This window comes from Chionomys nivalis, chromosome 11, assembly GCF_950005125.1.
Source record: "Chionomys nivalis chromosome 11, mChiNiv1.1, whole genome shotgun sequence".
Taxonomy (NCBI): Eukaryota; Metazoa; Chordata; class Mammalia; order Rodentia; family Cricetidae; genus Chionomys; species Chionomys nivalis.
In genome coordinates this window covers 42,848,278-42,867,498 of record NC_080096.1, presented here as the reverse complement: position 1 = coordinate 42,867,498, position 19,221 = coordinate 42,848,278, and the positions used below count along the sequence as shown (strand labels likewise).

The window sequence follows — 19,221 nt, the reverse complement described above, 5'->3', positions numbered from 1 at the left end:
CAATTTAGGAATACTTAGGCATGACCATACTTCGGGACATGATGAGTAATGAGATGATCTGATAATAGAGTCACCAGTAGAAGCTACTGCTGAGAATACAGGCAGAGACCAGCCTCCAGCAGACATGTTTCTGTCTGTGACCACCATTTTCAAAAAAACTCTTGAGCTTTCCAAATAAAATGAAATATATATGTATATATTTAATAATATATATTATATTTTTATAATATATTTTATAATATATATAATATATTGTATTTATATATAAATATATTATATATAGTAAATAAATATATATTTCATTATATATATATATTCCCTTGAGTGTGCAAACTTGTTTCAATTGTGGGGAATCATGGGTGTTGATGCTATGCAAAGAAACCGAATTTCTGAGTCATTCAGTCCATCTAGGCTTTACCCATTTATAGACAGAAGGTGGAATTTTTCACTCTCCTGTGCACTGGGCTCACACATTATGTCAGCTGTAAACCCTGGTGGCCCCTTAAATACCATGAGACCTGCAGTTACCTTAACTTCCCTGTAGTTACCATAACAACTAAAACATCTCGCAAATTTCCTCTTTACTCCTAGGGGGCAATCCCTCTGAGAATAATTTAGGTATGTCAGAGTACATCAGAAACGAGTGACCTGCTTGCCACTGAGTGTGTCGAGAGGTCGAGTCACTGCATTCGTGGGTAACAGATGAAACGGTGAACAGATCTGAACTTTGAACAGTATCCCTCACGCCCAGGGATAATTGGACTTGTCTCTTAGGAAGTCTGTTTCATTGTTTAAAAGACTTTAACACTGGTTAGATTCACCAGCAGGAAGTCCTTGTGGCCTCTCTAAAGCTCCCTCCTGGGGCAGCGTGGCGGGGAGGTCTAGAAATGACCAGACTGGGATTGTCGCCTTGTCCTTGAATCAATCTATTGAGGGACAGTTAAATCTGGGCCTGGAATGAGGTACCCTATACACCATACTGTGGGCTCACCAGAGATACTGATATGAACCAAGATGTTATCATTGCCACAGCACCTGTCCATCATCCCTTTAGAGTTGCTAGGATACTGAGTCCTCTCCCTTTCGTTCTGATCTCACTGTGCTGTACCTACAGCTTCCTTCCGGCAGCCATTAAAGTGCTTCTTTGGGCAAAGCTGGCTTCTCTACCCTTTGCTGTGACTGAGTGGCCACTTGTCTCTTAGGCTTAGGTGTCCATCTCAGTGGCCACTATGCCCCTGGAGAGAAGCATGAGGACCACTGAAAGAATGTAACGATTTCCAGTTGATTCAGAGTATGCTACATTCCGTGGTAGCCTGGGCCACAGTGACAGTGAGAAAATTACCTTTCCTCCCTTGAGACTCAGTTTTCTTCATCCCTAAATGGACATAACAGTATCTAACATGCAGGGATTTTGTGAGGATGTGGCCCTTCATTCACAGCGCTCCACGTCCTTGTCTATAAGTTGGGCATCCATTATCTTTGATTTCAGCAGGATGATCTGAAGGCTAAATAGTTCTATACTCAAGGTGTGGATGACTGTACCTGACACAGTAAAAGTCTCCAGAGGGCCAGACTCGGCTAGGACTTGGGTGTAGGATTTGGGGTGACCACATGAGAAAGATATAAGCCTCCTGAGCTCAGGACATCTACCCTCTGGAGGCAGGGGGCCAGGCGACCCTCTTGTTGGGAAGGTCATAAATAGGGAGGGAAACACAGCTTGAGTTGGGGAATAATAACATTCTTACCATTGCTTACCAGAGTTCATAGTTCAAGAGCAGGAGTGTCTCAGTGGAAGGCAGCCTTGCCCGTGTCTTCACTTTGCCTCTGCTTGGTCAGCCAAGAAGAGTTTCCATGGCTGAAGCTAACTTTCATTAAGTTTCCCAGGTGGAAGGCAGCGGGCAGCATGGAACTGGAATGCTAGAACTTCAGAGGCCGAGGTGAAAAGTCAGACCTCTTTCTCGCTATAAAAGGGCATTACATATCTGTCAATCACTCCACTCCATAGACTTGTCTTGTCCAGGATGCCTGACCCTCCCTCTCTCCCGTTGCAGGTTATGTCGCTATGGGCGCCGTCCTCCCATCCTTCTGGGGCCAGCAGCCCCTCGTTCAACAGCAGATTGCCATGGGTGCTCAGGCGCCCGTTGCTCAGGTGATGCCAGGAGCTCAACCCATCGCGTGGGGCCAGCCAGGCCTCTTTCCTACCACCCAGCAACCCTGGCCGACTGTGGCCGGGCAGTTCCCGCCAGCCGCCTTCATGCCCACACAAACTGTTATGCCTTTACCAGCTGCCATGTTCCAAGGTCCCCTCGCCCCCCTTGCAACGGTCCCAGGCACGAATGACTCTGCCAGGTCAAGTCCACAGAGTGACAAGCCCAGGCAGAAAATGGGGAAGGAAATGTTTAAGGATTTCCAGATGGTCCAGCCTCCACCCGTGCCCTCCCGGAAGCCTGACCAGCCCTCCCTGACCTGTACCTCAGAGGCCTTCTCCAGTTACTTCAACAAAGTCGGGGTGGCACAAGATACGGACGACTGTGATGACTTTGACATCTCCCAACTGAATTTGACCCCTGTGACTTCCACCACACCGTCCACCAACTCACGTGAGTGTCCTTTTGTTGGGCTCTAAAACCTGATCTTTTCCTGGTACCTAAACTACTGGGGTCAGAATCTATCTCACTTGCATCTCAAGCTTGTTAGTACCACTGTTAACAGTCCCCATGGCCACCAAGTCTGCTACCGGTTACAGCACACACACACACACACACACACACACACACACACCTCATTCTCTAGCTCTCTTTCTACATAACACTGAGATCAAGTTGCCCCAGATCTATGTGACAGATAATGATAATATGAATACATGCCTGGCATTTGTCCACAACATCGCTGTGCTTCTTAAGGTTTCGTTGATATGCTCATTTGTGATTTGTGTATGTATTAGCCTATGGCAAACAAATTTTTAGCATGGCTTTTTAAATTGAAAATAAATGTAATATTTTAAAAGTAGAAACAAGAGGCCAGAAAGATCTCAAAAAGTGAGGGTGTTTGCCACGAAACCTGAAGACCCAAGTTCAGTGTCCAGAACTCATGGTAGAAGGAGAGGTCTGATTCCCATAAGTTATTTTCTGATCTACATACACGCGAGCGTACACACACTTAATTAAATAATTAAATAATTAAATCTAAAAACAAGGCTTACTAATTAGAAAGGAAATTAAGATCAGGGGAGTTGTAAGGCAGAATTTATAACCATGAGGTCATCTTGGGGCCTGATGATTGACACCAAGTTGAATGAGATGAGAGTGGACAGACAGCCCCAGCTGGGAACATGGAGGGCTTTTTATTCCTATTGACTATGTGCTTTGGAGTAATAATAGTTTTACCTCCACGGGCCCTGTGGTTCTTAACGCTCTAAAGCCAGCCATTTAAAGGCATCACAACATGAAAGGATCTCCGTCCTGGTGATCCTGGTCAGGGGACTGTTGCAGGCTCCTGGGCCAGGTTTCTAGTGCAGGCTCCAGCAGGACAAGCTGTGTCTTAGGACAGAGCAAATCATAGCTCTGAGTCTCTGGACCCTTTGCGGGAGCAGCACCTTCCTTCTGGCCTGAGGATGTGGGGCCTCTGCTTCCAGTTATTTTTCCCATTGCAAACACCAAAAATAGAAAGCCTGTTGACGAGTCAGAATCCAGATACACTTGAGCACACGAGGGCTTGTCAGACAATCGGAAAAAAGTGTTCCAGTGACTCAGCCTGGGCCTTGACAATTGATAAGGGAAAAGAAAAGGCTCATGGTACAATGATTTTGGCGTTTGCATTGCTGTCACCGGTGATACGGATCACTGGATGGCCAATACCATGAATTGTCAAAAAAAAAAAAAAATCTAATGTGAATACAATTAGACTGTGTCATTTAACCAGGTTTAGAATGCTGTTCTGAAAATGAAGGCCTCGCACTCAGGCCGTGGGTGCTACATAGTCAAGGCATTTCTATTAAGTCTAATCCGTGGGGCTTCAATGAGGAATAATGAATAAAAAATGAAATGCTAAAGAAATAACAGTCATGCATAAGTGAACAAGAGTCTTTTAAAAGCACATGTCTCCTTTCTCAATGAACCCCATGGGCTGCCTACAAACAAGGAAGTTCTTTGAGGACAGGGACTCTCTTGCCTTCATCCCCACACCACACTTCTCAGCATTTTAATGGGGTGCCTGGCACATCCAGACGTTAGGAAAGGTTGTAGGGAATGAAATGAAATGCCCGAAAGGCCAGCCCGCCATCACTGTGTTTGAGAAGAAGGCTTTGCCAATGTATCAGTGTTGATATTTGGGGACAGATGATTGTTGCAGGAGGCTGTCACATGTAGTGTGCAGTACTTACTTCACAGTCCTCTAGCTCCTACCCACCAGATGCAAACACCATCTTCCTCCCTTTCTTCTACTTTTCATAACCTATAATAACCACAGACATTGCCATTGTCTCCTGAGCAATGGACAAAATGACCACCCACCTTGAGAAAACATGACCATGGAATGCTGAAGTGCTCCGTAAAGCCTTGTGAGAACTGAGAAGCTTGTGCAAATAAACTCTAGCTGCCTTCCTGGTGGTCCCACTGGGGAACTATGATCAGTATACTGTTAGGATGGATGGCTCAGCCTGGATCCCCTGCCTTTTGTAAGAAATATACCACCTCAAACACAATTCAGAACCCAATTATTTAATATTGCCCACTCAGCAAGGCAGCCTTATACAGCGTGAAACCTAGTGTGGCTAGTTTGCTCTGAAACCAGCTCACGGAACAAGATCTACGTAATGTTTTATCTTAAATAAAATATGTAAAGTCAATTTTTGTACCCTCTTCTCTATCCGCATCCCTTCAAGATACGAGCAGGAAATTAACCGTTCAAAAACAAAACACTGAAAACAAAACCCCTCAAATAGAAAAGACTGAGTAGTGTCAGATGTATCTGTGCCATCCCATAGCTCATACGCACACCTCTGTAAATGTGAGTGCCAGCCCATGCCTCTCCGGGCCCTGGCTCTGAACACCTGAAGGAAGTGTGCATTACTGCACGTAGTTGTATCAGGAGCACGAGGAAGGAAAAGAACTTGGTCGGGGTTAGCCTCGTTGGCATACTATGACTGATGAGGGAGATGGAGGTAGTGCCCATGGGGATAAAAGATCTAAAGTAATTTTGCAGTCATTCACATTCTGATAAGACACAAGGCTTTTGCTAAGCTCCGGAAGAGTGGGTCGGGGAGCGCTGCTCACCTGTTCAGTCCACCCATACCTGGGGACCGAGCCAGTGGGCAGAGTTTTCTATGCTAAGTTAAAAGAAAAATTTCCAACATCATCTGTGGTAGAAACCTCTGGAAAAAATAAGAGGAGGAAGAAGACTTAGGAAGGACATGGCAGCAGGTGCATATTCTTCACAAGCTTGCCATCGCCTACCATGGCTCTCCCAGTCCAGCCTGTGCTTACTGAGTGTGTGCAAGAATCTGAAGCCTGGCTTAGCAGTTGCCATGAAGACATTAGCAATCTCCAGTTCTCTGGAGAACATAAGTAACCTCTATCTCAAAGGAGCTTCATGGGTTTTGAGGACCATTGCTCTTAAATTTTCTAAAAGTGACTGATCTATGAAAGTCATTTTAAAAATGTGTCCTCCGATAAAAGAGAGAAGAAAATCGGCCTGGCCCAACAGCTTGCAGCTTGCTTGTATGTCCGAAACACTATAGGAGTTGTTCAGAGTCCCTGATTCACTGTCCTGTAGGCTCCAAGGCCTGGCATCCCCAATAAACATCATTTGCATAGATTTGGCCTCAGATGGGGAGAAGGCAGACTTGACTCAAATGTCAGGGGACCCCAGGTGTGTCTGAGGAAGGTAAACGGTTGTGGCTTGTATTTCTATTTACCACGTTTCCTCTTTTGGTATAGCTCCAACCCCAGCCCCTAGGCAGAGCTCTCCCTCGAAATCATCAGCGTCCCACGCCAGTGATCCAACCACAGATGACATCTTTGAAGAAGGCTTTGAAAGTCCCAGCAAGAGTGAAGAACAAGAGGCTGTAAGTGATCCACTGATTGCCCTACTTTCCTTTAAAATTAAATTTTCCCCATAGTATATGAGGATGGCAACATAAAAGAGAATGCAAGCTCAGAGCTGGCATCCGAATGGCCTCCGAAAGGACTTTGCTGTATGCTCAGATGCATCTCAGCCAGAAACACTGACCTTTTGTTAAGTCATTAGGCGCTCTCGCATCTGGGAGGTGGCATCCTCCGGCGGAAGTTTCAGCCCTCCTTCATATTAACCGGTTGCCTGCGCCGCGTGACTATAATCTTAGTTGCCTTATGTTTTCACTGTTGAAGAAAGAGAAAAAAAAGTGTTATCTTCTTGTGTTCTAGCCTGATGGATCACAGGCCTCCTCCACCAGTGATCCATTTGGGGAGCCCAGTGGTGATCCCAGTGGCGATAATATAAGTCCACAAGACGGTAGCTAGATAGCGCAGGTCTGGGTAGGTATCCGTCCTTTTTAATCTCCTTCACCTGCAAGGTTTTCCCTCTTGCTTGCTGTGTACTGCTGACGTCATATTCCAGTGTCTGTGCTTTGTCTGCTTGCCTGTGCTGTATTATAGTGTCCATACCATCTCCCCTCCTAATGCCTGCGTTGTTTATCGTGCCTGTTACTATTGCCAGTATTTCTCCCCTCAACCCTTGCCTGAGCCATCTCACCGGTTACCAGTGTTTGAACGATCTCCCTTTGCCTCATTTCAACTTTGCACTTTGCTTTTTTTACGTGGATGAATGACCTTTGACATAAACCAAAAGGTAGAGTTGGAGGGAATGTGGCAAATAGTTTTATTATTTAATTAATGATTCATTCTGGGTTGGTGATGGTGATAGAATGAGAGAGCCAGTCAACACTCCCTAATGTGCACTGAGTTTCTAAAAACATTGGCCCTCTGGGATTGGCACATCATTCTCTCTCTCTCTCTCTCTCTCTCTCTCTCTCTCTCTCTCTCTCTCTCTCTCTCTCTCTGTCTTACACACACACATACATACACACGACAATTTCTCAGTGAGAGGCGCCCCAGATGCCTTACTCTTTTAAGCGAAATGTCACTGCATTTGCCTACATGCCAAGGCTCTAAAGAGGTCACTAATCAAACGCACCGAGAAGCCAGACTATGCAACAAAACAAGCCATGCTTGAAATAAGATTGATCAAGATGTGCAGTTATAGTAGCCCTTCCCATCTAGCTAAGAGAGGCTCTGTACCCCCTTCCAGTGTGTCAGTGAAATCCGAGGCCCAAAGACATGTAGCTGTCACTCTGGAGACTCTGCTCTTGGCATCTCTGCTGCAGCCTGTGCTTTACCACCAAACCATTGTAGATTCGGGAGCAGCTAACTGGAGAGAGACATCCTTGCATTCCCTAGAAGTGCCTTTTGGAACTCAACCTTCAGTACCTCTGATTCAATCAAAATAAAGAAGACCTGATGAAGCTAACCTTCCCAGGAGACAAAAGTATACCTTGCTCCTTAGACATAATTTCTAAGGCCAGCTTGGATAAACGTGTCAAACTTTCAGACATCTTCCTGGTTTTCCATAAACATGGAGGACCGCAAAGCCAAACTCAAAGATTCCTTTTGCCCTGAGCAGCAGCAGCAGGCCACTCTCATGGTGAGTGGCTTTCACTGTGCGGGACTGGGTTCTGTGGCCACGGCAGAGTTATTCATAGTGCACACCTAGTGCACACCTAGTGCACACACAGGTCCTATGGACAGTAATTGAAAGCTAATCCAGAGTTTTGAAAGTCTATTGTTAATAGGCTATATGTGTTGTCACATTTTATATCAGTAAAATGTAATAATATGCCATACCATACAAAACCCAAATACCCGTCTAAAAAGCCAATCTTTCACAATCACAATGGGAATTGTTCTCTTGAAGGCAAAGTCAGTGCTCTAGGAATGAGAAATGTTAGGGATTATAAGAAGATTCTGTAAGGTGATTCCAAGAAGGTTTTGGAGTCTTCATATGCTCAAAGTTGCTTTGTCATAAGCTCAAGGTTGCTTTAGAAAATTTGATCAATGATGAGATCCATTCATCACGATGGTGGCAAACTCTGTCCTAGAACTGAAGTATTCGGACTTACACCCTTGGCAGGTCAACATCTCAAGCACTCATCTTCACAAGCTTGTTTGGCTTGAGGCACTTACACAAGCTCGACTGTTTCCCACAAGGCCTTGGTTCGTACCTCCTTTGATGTTCCATCTGGCTCCGTCCATGGCTGGGTTGTCGTCATCGCATGGTGCTGTGGCAAGAGCTCAGGATTTGGAACTTGAGTTCAAATCTTAGCCACATAAAAGTGGAAAAACTTGGGCCAGAGACATTCTTTCATTTCTGATTATGTTTCATCCACTAGCAGAGGGTTATATTGCCCTTGATATTAACTAATATGCCATAAGTCCAATCTGTGGCATAGAGTCAGACCATGCGAATTCAGCCTAAAATTTAGTCCTGTTTGGGGATTAATATTGTCAGAGTTCAGAACCTGGATTCTTCCTTCTTATCTGTATCATCTTGATCAGGATTCACGACCACTCTTTTCATCTGAAAAAATAGGGATAAAAGTAATGCCCATCTTATAGGACATTTGGGTGAAGTCATGAGGTGATGTATATGGAGTTCTCAATACAGTGTCTAGCAATAGATTGTCTGAAAGCAACCATCATTACCACCTCTGCCACCCTTGCCATCACTAGCACCCCTGCACCCTCTTCACTGTCACCACCATCACCACTGTCAACGTCACTATCACCACCACCTCCACCATCACCACCATCACTAATAGTACCATTACCACCATTACTGCTAGCTTATCCATCACCGTATCACTAGCAGTACATACCAGCATCAGCACCACTGCCATCGCTACACTCATTCCACCATTATGACCACTCTTTTCACCTCCAACACCCCTTCACTACCACCCTCCTCAGTATGCCCATCAGCGTCCCAGCTATGGCCATCACTGTTGCCCCTGTCACCACCTGTATCACCAGAATCAATATGGTATGAATTCAATATGTGTTGGTGCTCTGTATTCTTAGATTTTATGCATTTAGCCTCATGTTGAATGAAGCCCATATCTAGGGAGTTTTGCTTAATACTTTCTGTTTTTAGATAACTTTCTGTATGTCCCATAATGGGTTAAAGCAGAGGGAGGGAGGTGAGGCCTTTCTAGTGTCCCATAATCAGAATAACTTCTGTTTGAGCCCTATAGGCCACCTCTCCCTGCCCTCCCCTGAAAAAAGCAATCTTGGGTTCCTATGGAAATCCTATTAAGACCCTCTCGGCTTTGAGGAGCTAGATCATACTTTATGATGACATGTAAGTTCAGCCTGGACGTTTTACCATTCCCTATCAGAAGCTGTGCAGTGGGGTTAATGCCCACCTTGCAGATAGGTCCCCTCTGTCACTCTCGGGGAAACCCGCGTGACTCTTTGTATCCCTCCAACAGTGTCAAAATAACACAAGCCAAATGTGATCTTTCTGGCCCCACCCCCTTTACTCGTAACCAACTGGAAATTTACTGACTGTAATTTCTTAGTGCTTTTGCAGACACTTGGAAAAGGGATTATGCAGAGATAGTTGTGTCCCTGGCTCTATTTCCCCCTCTGCTGTCATGCAACTGGAAAGCAAAGTCCCTATCCCTCTTATCACTCCTGCAGCCACAATCTCCAGCTGCTTTTTTATTAGAAATAGCCACCCAGTTCTGAGTAAGCAAGGATGACAACTGTTGATAAGTTAAAGCCATATCGCTCTAGAATAAGAGGAAACACACAGACTCAATCCCCACAGGTGGAAACTTCAGGGCCAGTACCAAACGTTTCTGTTTTAGCAATAAAGAAAAATATCTTTCAATTATTTCACTTTCTCCCTCTTACTTTTCCATCTGGGAGAATCACGTATCTTTGAAAGACTGAGTCAAGAGTGGCAAAAAGCGAAAGGGGGAGGGGAGGGAAAAGAGAGAGAAGAAGGAGGGAGAGATAGAGAACCAAAATAATATTATAATGGCTGGTGTGGGGATGGCAGGTAATTTGTACTTCAGTGATGTGTTGCTGGAGCAATTTTAAGGGCAAAATGTAAGCCTTTGAAGGGATGAAAGAAAAATGAAAACATTTATTTGGTTAAATGGCTAAGTAAATAAACTGCCTATCAGACTTTCCCAGCTGTCAAGTCAAAGTAGCATCTGTCACAATGGGAATCATTTGGTCTGTCTCCCTTTGTAACAATAGAGACTGCCATAAATAATAAGTCGCTGTCACTTTTTAAATACTGATCTCCGTAGTGGGAACCCAAGGCGTATGAAGTATTACCTGATAGATTCCTAGTGTTCAGGGAAAGATAAAGATGAGCTTCAAATGCTTTGGGAGAGTGGATGTTTGGGTTTTGGTTTTAGTTTTGAGTGGCTTGTTGTTTGTTTGCTTGTTTTTGGTAAATAAAAGAGAGGAAAAACAGAAGACCAAAGTAAAAATGAGGCTGAGAAACAAGTGGCCTTAGGCAAGCTTGTCTCTCCTCACATGGAGATGGGCAAGTAACACAGCAGTACCCTGTCTAGACTTCCAAGGATCACGTGATATGAGTATGACATGAACATGATCCCCAGAACCCACATATAAAGCCAAACATGGTGGCAAGCGCTTGCAGTCCCAGTGTGAGGAGGTGGGGACAGAGAGGTCCTCGGGACTCAATGGCCAGACACCAGCCTAATCACTGAAAACCAAGTCCCGGCGAGAGACCCTGTCTCAAACAATAAGGTGAATGGCTCAGAAAGAAGAACACCCAAGATTGATCTCTGACCTCCACACAGATCCATACATGCACATATCTACATGAACTCACACATGCATGGGAGGTGATTTAGAAAATCTCAAAGTAAAATACGTGTATTTTGGTATTATTACCACTCTTCCAAATTTTTTTTTATTGAACTTTGTAGCTTAGAACAGCCTCGGCATCTGAGTGCAAGGATTGCAGCGACACACCGCCAATCTAGCGTTATTCTCTTTTAAAATAGAACTGAACAACAGAACCTCAGAAATAATGCACTTGTTCATTTATTCAAATCTGCCTATTTGGTGGATGTACAAGTTAGAAGCAAGTCTAGCCTACGTTTCTGAAGTAGACAGGCCCACTTCTCAGGCCTTTATGGAGTGACATTCTTTGATGTCCCCAGCTGGAAAACATTTGAAGTAGGAAAAATTACCAGGGTCTAGCTAAAGGCAGTTTCTGCTGGAAGGGCGAGCCAGACCAGTTGTCAAGAGGTATTTAAAGGTAAAGTAGGCTGGAGATGAGACTGAGGGGCATGGGGATACAGAGGGGAAGATGAGCTAGATTCTGAGATACAGAACTAAAAGGTACCAGTTGTTCTGTAGAGAGCAGAGTTGCTCGCTTAAGCAGGAATCAAGCAAGTATACACTGGGACCAGCTACTCTTGAGATACTCAATGGATAGTCAGGTAGAGAAAGACAATAGGATGCTGGACATACCTCTGGAAGTCAAAGGTCAAATCGTGGTAGGCATGAAGGTTTCACCATGGTCTTCAGCCATTGGGGTGATGGATACAAGAATATGCTGCCCATGTAGACCCAAGGTCAGGAGACAGTATTGTGTGTGTTGTGCAGGCTGCACACACCAACATAGCATCTCTGTGCTTGTGAGCAGAAAGTAGCAAAGACAAGGCATAATGAGGGAGGTGGCTGGAATCCTCCTCCGTGATCAAAACCAGGCAGCTTCCAGAATCGGCCAGTGGACTGAAATTTGCTTGCCCATGATGGAGATCACACCCAGTGTTCCTGGAATCACTTAATAGGAGCAATTATAGTGCTTCTCGTCTACTCCTACTGAATTATATTTAAAGACTAACAACACTACTTAATTTTTATTCCTGCTTCACAAATTTGACAAGAAAGAAAGAGAGGTACTTGCTAAAATTCTAGGCTGGGACTCAAGTCTGCGCTGGGACTCAGTGCAGACCAAGTGAGTGAGCGCCACTTCCACAGGATCAGTACCTGGCTTTCAGCAACAGCCTGACCTCATAAAGGCAAGATGGCTTGACTTCTGACCTTCCGTCTCCTCTGCCAAACAGTTGCCAAAGGTTCATGCAGCTATAGCGTCTTAGGACTTGGAAAAAACAGGTCTCACATAATATCTCCCAACAGCTCACCCTGTCCAGGCAAGTTTCATTCTCAGCTAACCAAGAAGACAGAATCCCTAAATCATGGCAACTTCTTTAAAAAGACTTTAAAAAGACTGGAATACTGAAAAGAGTGTGAGGTCTCCATGACCTTGCCAGAGCCAGGCTAGAAGTTTCTGGATCAAATGGTTTCCTAGCTCCAACAAGGAAGGTAAAGCGACTGCCAAAACGAACAATGCATCACAGTGTGAGACTTTGGGGCTATCTGCTGCTTGGGGTTTTCCACACCACTGCTCCCCTTCATTAGTGGGGATAATTGAGAGCTGACGACAGTTGTTACCAGTGTTGTGATGGGTATCTGCAGCTCGATTCCGACAAGCAGGGGCTGCGTGAATATTTATCCCCACTGCAGAAAGTTAATGCCACGCAGCATTAATTACCCTGTCTGAGTCTGCTGTCGTCTTCTGGTTTTAGGTGTCATTCTTAGTTGGATAAATTGGTTTCCAAAATTGGAATAGAGCAAATTGTAGGGTGAGATCAAGGCAGCTCTATTTCTAGGGGGACCCAGAAAGAAGAATGGAGTGAGGAAGGTCTCGCAGGAAGTATTGAAGTGAATGGTGACAGAAAATGCTCCTTCCTTGTTTGTTGTTCATAAGAAATTTTTATTCCGTTCTTGTTTACTACAGTACACCCCATCTCTAGAAAACATACATACACATGCACACACACATGCAGAGAGAGAGAGAGAGAGAGAGAGAGAGAGAGAGAGAGAGAGAGAACAGAAAGTTTCTATCTAGTCTAATGGCAGATAGTAGAAGTAGTTCAGCTATTGGAAGGAAATGGATTAGGGCTTAACAGATCATCCTGCCACAGATTCTGATAAATTCAGCCTTTGGAAAAAATAAAGCCAAATTGAAATGTGTTGAAGACAAGAAAATCAAAATGTCAAAGATATTAGAAATCATGTCCTAGTCATACATTAATTCACCAGACGTCCCCCTACCCCATCACTACAGTGAGGACCTACTATGTCACATTTTTATGTGTAAAAGCCAATAGGGATGCTCAGTAAGGTCCGGGGAAGGATGGAGCCCTTTCTGTAGTCAGGCACCCCAGCAGATGGCGTTGACTTAGCTCTCTGTTTCCTTCAGCAGGATGAATTCCATGGGGTGGAGCATGGAGTGTGGGGAGCAAACCGTTTTGCTCTATTGCAGCACAGGGTGACTAGATGGGCAGAAAAGGCTCCTTCTCCCAAGGGAGCAGACCTCTAGCCAGTCCCGGAGGAGAGCACATGAAGGGTAGTGAAGCTCCTGAGTGGTTCCTCTGCGCTCACGTGACACTGGGGAAGCACAGAAGCGCTGTGCTTCTCTCTGGATCCCTCATCTCTAGAGCAATGGGTCAGACAATGTTCATCCTCTAGGCCGTTCCCAGGGTAGCACAGGGAGCAAATGACCTTGAGACTGTTCACCTTCTCCCAGCTTCATTTTTTTTGAGTGCTTTTATTCTCTTTCTTTGAGAATTCTACACATAAATATGATGAGTTTTGATCAAATCCACCCCCTGCCCATTTGCTCTGCTCCAGGTCCTCTCCCATCTCCCTCACCAGTATCTTTTCCCAACGTCATGGGTTTTTGGTTTTTGTTTTGTTTTGTTTTTAATCACTGAGTTCACTCAGCAGTGCCAGTATGTGCCTGGGTGTAGAACCATCTACTGGAGCTCGGGTAGCCTCTTGGGAGCTGCATCCTTGAAGAACCCCGACTCTTTGGTTCCCAGCAGCTTGCTAATAGCTGCTAATAGCTCCTCAGCTTGGGGGTGAGACTGCGTGCCCACCTCCCCGCTCCATGCTAGTATTTTGTCTGGCTTGAGCTTCCGCAAGTCTTGTGTACGCTGCCACAACCAGTGTGAGTTCGTATGTGCCACTGCCTGTTGTGTCCTGAGAATACTGCTTCCTCGTAGCCGCCCACCACCTCCAGCTCTTAGATCTTTCTGCCCCTCTTCCGAGATGGTCCCTGAGCTCTGGGAGGAGGGGCTTTGGTGTAGGTGTCCCGTTTAGAGCTGAGCATTCCACAGTCTCTTATGCTCCGCACGTGAACTGTGAACTTAAGTCTTTTGTCTCCAAAATGAGGACAAAGAGTCTGTTCGCAGGACTGTTAGGTAGATGAAGGTAAGACCCGGGGGCGGTTCACAAACTCTCAGCTCTCTGCAGAGAGGAGGACTTCTATCTTATCTCCTCTTTGCCTTTTCTCTCCTCTGCTTTCTTCCAGTACTACCAAGTATTATGCAAGGTACTTTCTGTGAGTTATCTACTTCTCTCAAGACCTTTGTAGAATTAAACAATACTATTCCCATGGTATAGTTGGAGAAACTGAGGCACAAAAGGTATCAGTATCTTTCCCATCGCACAGAACATAGTGAGCTCACTCTACTATGCTGTGCTGTTATTACCCTAATGGGGAATCAGCTTCAAAACCAAAGCTAGGCCTGCCTCTAGGAACTGAGGAGGTTGCTCAGTCTTCAAAGTGTGCCACACAAACATAAGTTCAATCCCTTATGCCCAGGTAAAAACCAAAGCATGGCCGGGCAGTGGTGACACACGCCTTTAATCCCAATACTCGGGAAGCAGAGGCAGTTGGATCTCTGTGAGTTTGAGGCCAGCCTGGTCTACAGAGTGAGTTCCAGCACAGGCTCCAAAACTATGGATAAAAAATAAAACCCAAGAGCAGCAGCATACACTTGTAATCCCAAAGTTGGGAGGTGGAGAAGAGCGGGGCTGAGGTTCTCTGGCCATCCAATCTAGTCTACTAGATGAGTTCCAGGCCAATGATAAACCCTATCTCAAAAACAAGGTATACAGTGCCTACTGAATGAAACCCAAGGTTGACTCTGGGCCTCCACTACATGCACACATGCATTAGACACCTGTGCACTTGTATAAAAACAACAAAAACTGTGCACACACACACACATGCACACTAACACACACACACACACATGCACACTAAACTCTGGATGTGTTCTTAGGGGAGCTGAAATCGTTGCCAAAATGAAAAGCACCATGCTAAGACAATACAAAAATAACCAAAGGTCATTCATCCGCAGCTGTCCCTTTTCTGGTTTATCCCCAAACCCTCCTTCCTAAAGCCGTCTCACAAGGCTCGTGTGAGCGAGGCAGGCCTGACTGTTGTGCCTCTGTCCGCAGGAGCCAGAGCCTCTCTATGCGCAGATCAACAGACCTAAGAAATAGCATCAATGCGAGCTCGTGGTGGGTGCTTCAAGACTGGCATGGGAATCAGCGGTGCCACAGGCTCTCTTGTGCTCTCACCTCACCTCATCCCACAGAGAAACTCATAGTCGCCCCGTGAAAACTGTCTGAAGAGAGAACAGAGTGGTTTTTGGCAACCATCAGCAGATACCTATGGCAGCACAAAAAAAAGCAAAATAAAACACAACACCCCCACAAAGATATTTTCAAAATAAATAAAAAAATAGAACCCAACATTGATCACCAGTCAAGCTGATGCTTAACCAAGAAATACCTTGAGCTCTCTCAGCTGGGCCTAAAATGCCCCAGATATGAAACCATTATTGTGCTTTTATTTCGCTACCTGTTGACCACTGTAGAGACCACAGATGTGGAGTGACTGGCATCAGAGAATTGCAACGAGGTTGGCACTAACTCCTTTTAGGCCAAAGCAAGGGATCCTCTGTGACCACAGTGTCATCATCCATATGCCTTCTGGCTGTGGCGATGTGCGTGGCATCTCTCCACAGGGCCTGGTCTGCCATCCTGTGTCCCCTGTCCTCCTCTTGTCATGTTTGAGAAATAATGAGTGTACAAATTTTTGTATTGCTTTTGACTTTTTTTTTTTTAGAAAGGGGTGAAGTCTACGTGGGGGAGGGAAAGCCTCTTATGAAGTGAATTCACTCGAAATCACAAGGCAAAACAAGTGGCTGGCTCTTCATTATACACAAGAATGTTGCCAAAACAACCCTTTAGTTATCCTGCATCCCGATGAAGAAAGCCAGCTTCTGGATGGAACCTTCGTTCTGGGGATAACAAAGGACATCACATCCCATTGATGAGAAAGATGGAAAATGCATCCAGTTCCCCAAGAAGCTGTGGACTCTTGAGTACAATAAAATGATCTCTTTATTTTTCTGATACTTCGCTGCTGTGATGCTGTGCGGACAAGTGTCTTCTCCATGCGCCATTTTCAAAGAAAAGTCATTTGCCAAATAATTCTGATACAATTCTGGTAATATGGTTTTGGATCTTAGAAACCAGCTTTCTCATGGTGACATTCAACGTAACAAACTGACGCTGTGCTCAAATGGTTCATCTCTATCTCTTTTTGTACATCAGAAAATTCAAATAGGATTTTTTTTTTATTTTCTAACTGGAAAAGGAAAACCTTACCATTAAACTCTTTAACTGTTGAAGGGAAATGGCTTTAAGGAGTTCTGATGATGTAAATATGTCACTGAAGATGCTTTTAATAATGCCATTACACTGTAGAGAAGGTAGCAGAAGGAGTGTAAGGTGCAAAAAAAGAAAATATGATGGGTGGGGATCCCTCTTCAGTTTTTCTGGAATGACTTGTAGGAAGTTACAGTTCAGAGACAGGCAGAAGTCTTGGGCCAATCAGCAGCTAGTAAACAGGAGAGGACGGGGCTTCAGAGTTAACTTTTCTGGAGAGTCCTTACCTTAAGCCCAAGGGAAGAGAAAGGAGGCTCACATAGGAAGGTTTCAGATTCCATAAAGCACTCACCTCTTGGCTCCCACTTCCGCTCCCATCAGTTCCCTGGACAGATTGTACGTGAAACAGAAGGAGTCACTTCCTGATTTTACACATATGGGACAAAAGTCTACTGTCAGTTCATATGTCTAGCACACAACTTTCATAAAGAAGCTATATATTTTTACCCTATAGAGAATTGTTATACAGGTCAAATATGTTTTCCTGATGTTCCTATGCAGTTACATGTTGGATTTGGTGGTTTGACGTAAAGAAGGAAACCCTCAAAAGTCGTGTGATTGGATCTGGGAGTAATTATTAATTTGAAAAGTCAGATTTACCTTGATATGATTCATTGACATTTGCCTGTATGCTTTGGCTTCTTCCTATCAATAGGAACTAAAATGATTTTGAAGATGTTTTTAAAGTGACTCTCCACATAAGAATCACAAAGCAATGTCAAGCTAATTGTTATTATTTAGAGCAAACATTTTACACTGGAATATAGATAAATGAACCACATGTCCATTAGCAAATCTATGTCGATGCTACCTTACTGTATTAGGTCCCAAGAACTTGAGAAATGGGAAGAGTTGTTCACTGCCCTCTGGAGCTGCTTCCTATTGGTACAGGGCTCCTCCCACAATGTGTATCCATCTGTGATGAGGTGCCCCTCTCATACAAAGGAGAAATAAGAAGGAATAATGGCCGAGAACTGTCCTGAAAGCCGTTCTGCTTCCCTGAAGTGTTAGCAAGATGGGTGGTTGCCACAGGAGACAGCTTCGGTGGCTCTGGTGTCATGGTGCCAAGTCTCCATGAGTGGTGCTGTTGTCTCCCTCACTGTGGCTGTCTGGGTTTGTCCATCAGTGTCACACCCTTATCCCCGCCCCTCGGGTTACGGTGACATGAAGCGAACTCTGACTGGGGTTGCCATTCCAGATATACCATCTGCAGCCAGTGTCTTAGCAGGTGATGACAGCCCAGCCAATGGTCACCCCTCCCTGAGCATGACTGGATTGTAACTAGATCTGAGCTGAAGGAAGATGCCCAGCTGACACGCTAAAGCGAGGAGAAGGTCGAGATTTTTAACTGCCTTCTGCACTTTCATTGGCAGAATACCGATTGTTCCCCCCAGGCACCGTTTGGTGAGTTCAGAACCACTGTCACCCCCCTACTCCAGGAATATAGTGACGTGTCCAAGCAGGAGCTGAGGTACCAATGCCGAGTTTGGGGAGTCTACACGGGTCTGGTTAGGCCGATGGAAAGATTCGTGTGTACGACTCACTTCCTCATCCTCTCCTAAGCACTGAATTTGTCACTTTAAATTTTGAAACCAGGGAAACGCCACCTGTCAGTCTGTCCCCAGTCCCCATAGCTCCTCGGTCTCTCCATGCCGCAAGACGTTTTTGATAAATCGTGTTCATCCTAGCGTCTCCAGCAACCCCATCATGTGATGTACCGGGCACCTTCCTTTAAGACAATGTTTACTCCGTGGGTTCGGTTCCTTTCAACTTCTGCGTTCTGACACATATTTTTTTAATAAAGATGAGAAAGAGAAAAATGACTGTCGCAGTACGTTTCTAGACCTGCTTAACCTTTACCTCACATGACAGTCCGTTCACATATATGGACACGTTATTTTTAACTTTATGTACAGTGCATTCAACAGAACAGCAAAATTTTTAGAAATTTTCCATTAATTTCTGTAACACGCCATGTAAAACGGTTACAAATAAACATGTTTGAGAACAACAGCTTAGCCTGGTCTTATTCCACAGGTTTCCAGCAGCTAGTCAGACAAGGGGTTAAACGAGGAACTGGTGGCTGGCATTCAGTTTCCACCACACCAGAAAACAACCTCGGTTTCCCTGGCTCTGAGCTGGAAAGAGCAAGCCTCACTGATGGTCCATGGTCAGGGTCCATCTCAGTGGGATGCTTTGGTTTGTTTGTATCCATAGAAACTGACATCGTTTGGAAAATAGGCTAGAAAGAGAGAGGTGTGGTAGCAGGACCACAGGTAGTGTGGAGCAAAGTTGGGGAAGTCTACTCAAGTGTGGCCTAGCACACTGTGGCTAATGACTGCCATGAGATGTCTGCCTTCATCAAAAGTCATTTTTGAGAATCTCAAAGAAGGAAGGATCCCTAAGGATCTCAAAGAAGGAAGCATTTAGTGTCTTTCATGTATTCCACATGTGCACATTTTTAGAAAAATCTGAGTCTGGGAAAAGGGGAAATTTACATTAAAGAACCAAAAACATTTACATATTAGTGTGTGTGTGTATCTTT

At 44.9% G+C, this 19,221-nt stretch overlaps 1 protein-coding gene across 4 annotated transcripts in view; it reads left to right on the top strand.

Moving 5' to 3' along the window:
- The window catches only part of Dab1 (DAB adaptor protein 1), a 1,075,383-nt gene extending 1,056,651 nt beyond the window's left edge, over window positions 1-18,732 (top strand). For 3 of the 4 annotated variants that reach the window (XM_057785280.1, XM_057785281.1, XM_057785279.1), the window contains 4 exons: window positions 2,052-2,600; window positions 5,937-6,064; window positions 6,402-6,512; window positions 15,399-18,732. In XM_057785280.1, the coding sequence (XP_057641263.1) occupies window positions 2,052-2,600; window positions 5,937-6,064; window positions 6,402-6,497 (773 nt within the window). In that variant the 3' untranslated portion in view covers window positions 6,498-6,512; window positions 15,399-18,732. The remainder of the gene's footprint in view (window positions 1-2,051; window positions 2,601-5,936; window positions 6,065-6,401; window positions 6,513-15,398) is intronic. The other variant, XM_057785282.1, reaches the window with a different exon arrangement.
- Window positions 18,733-19,221: the final 489 nt, after the last annotated feature.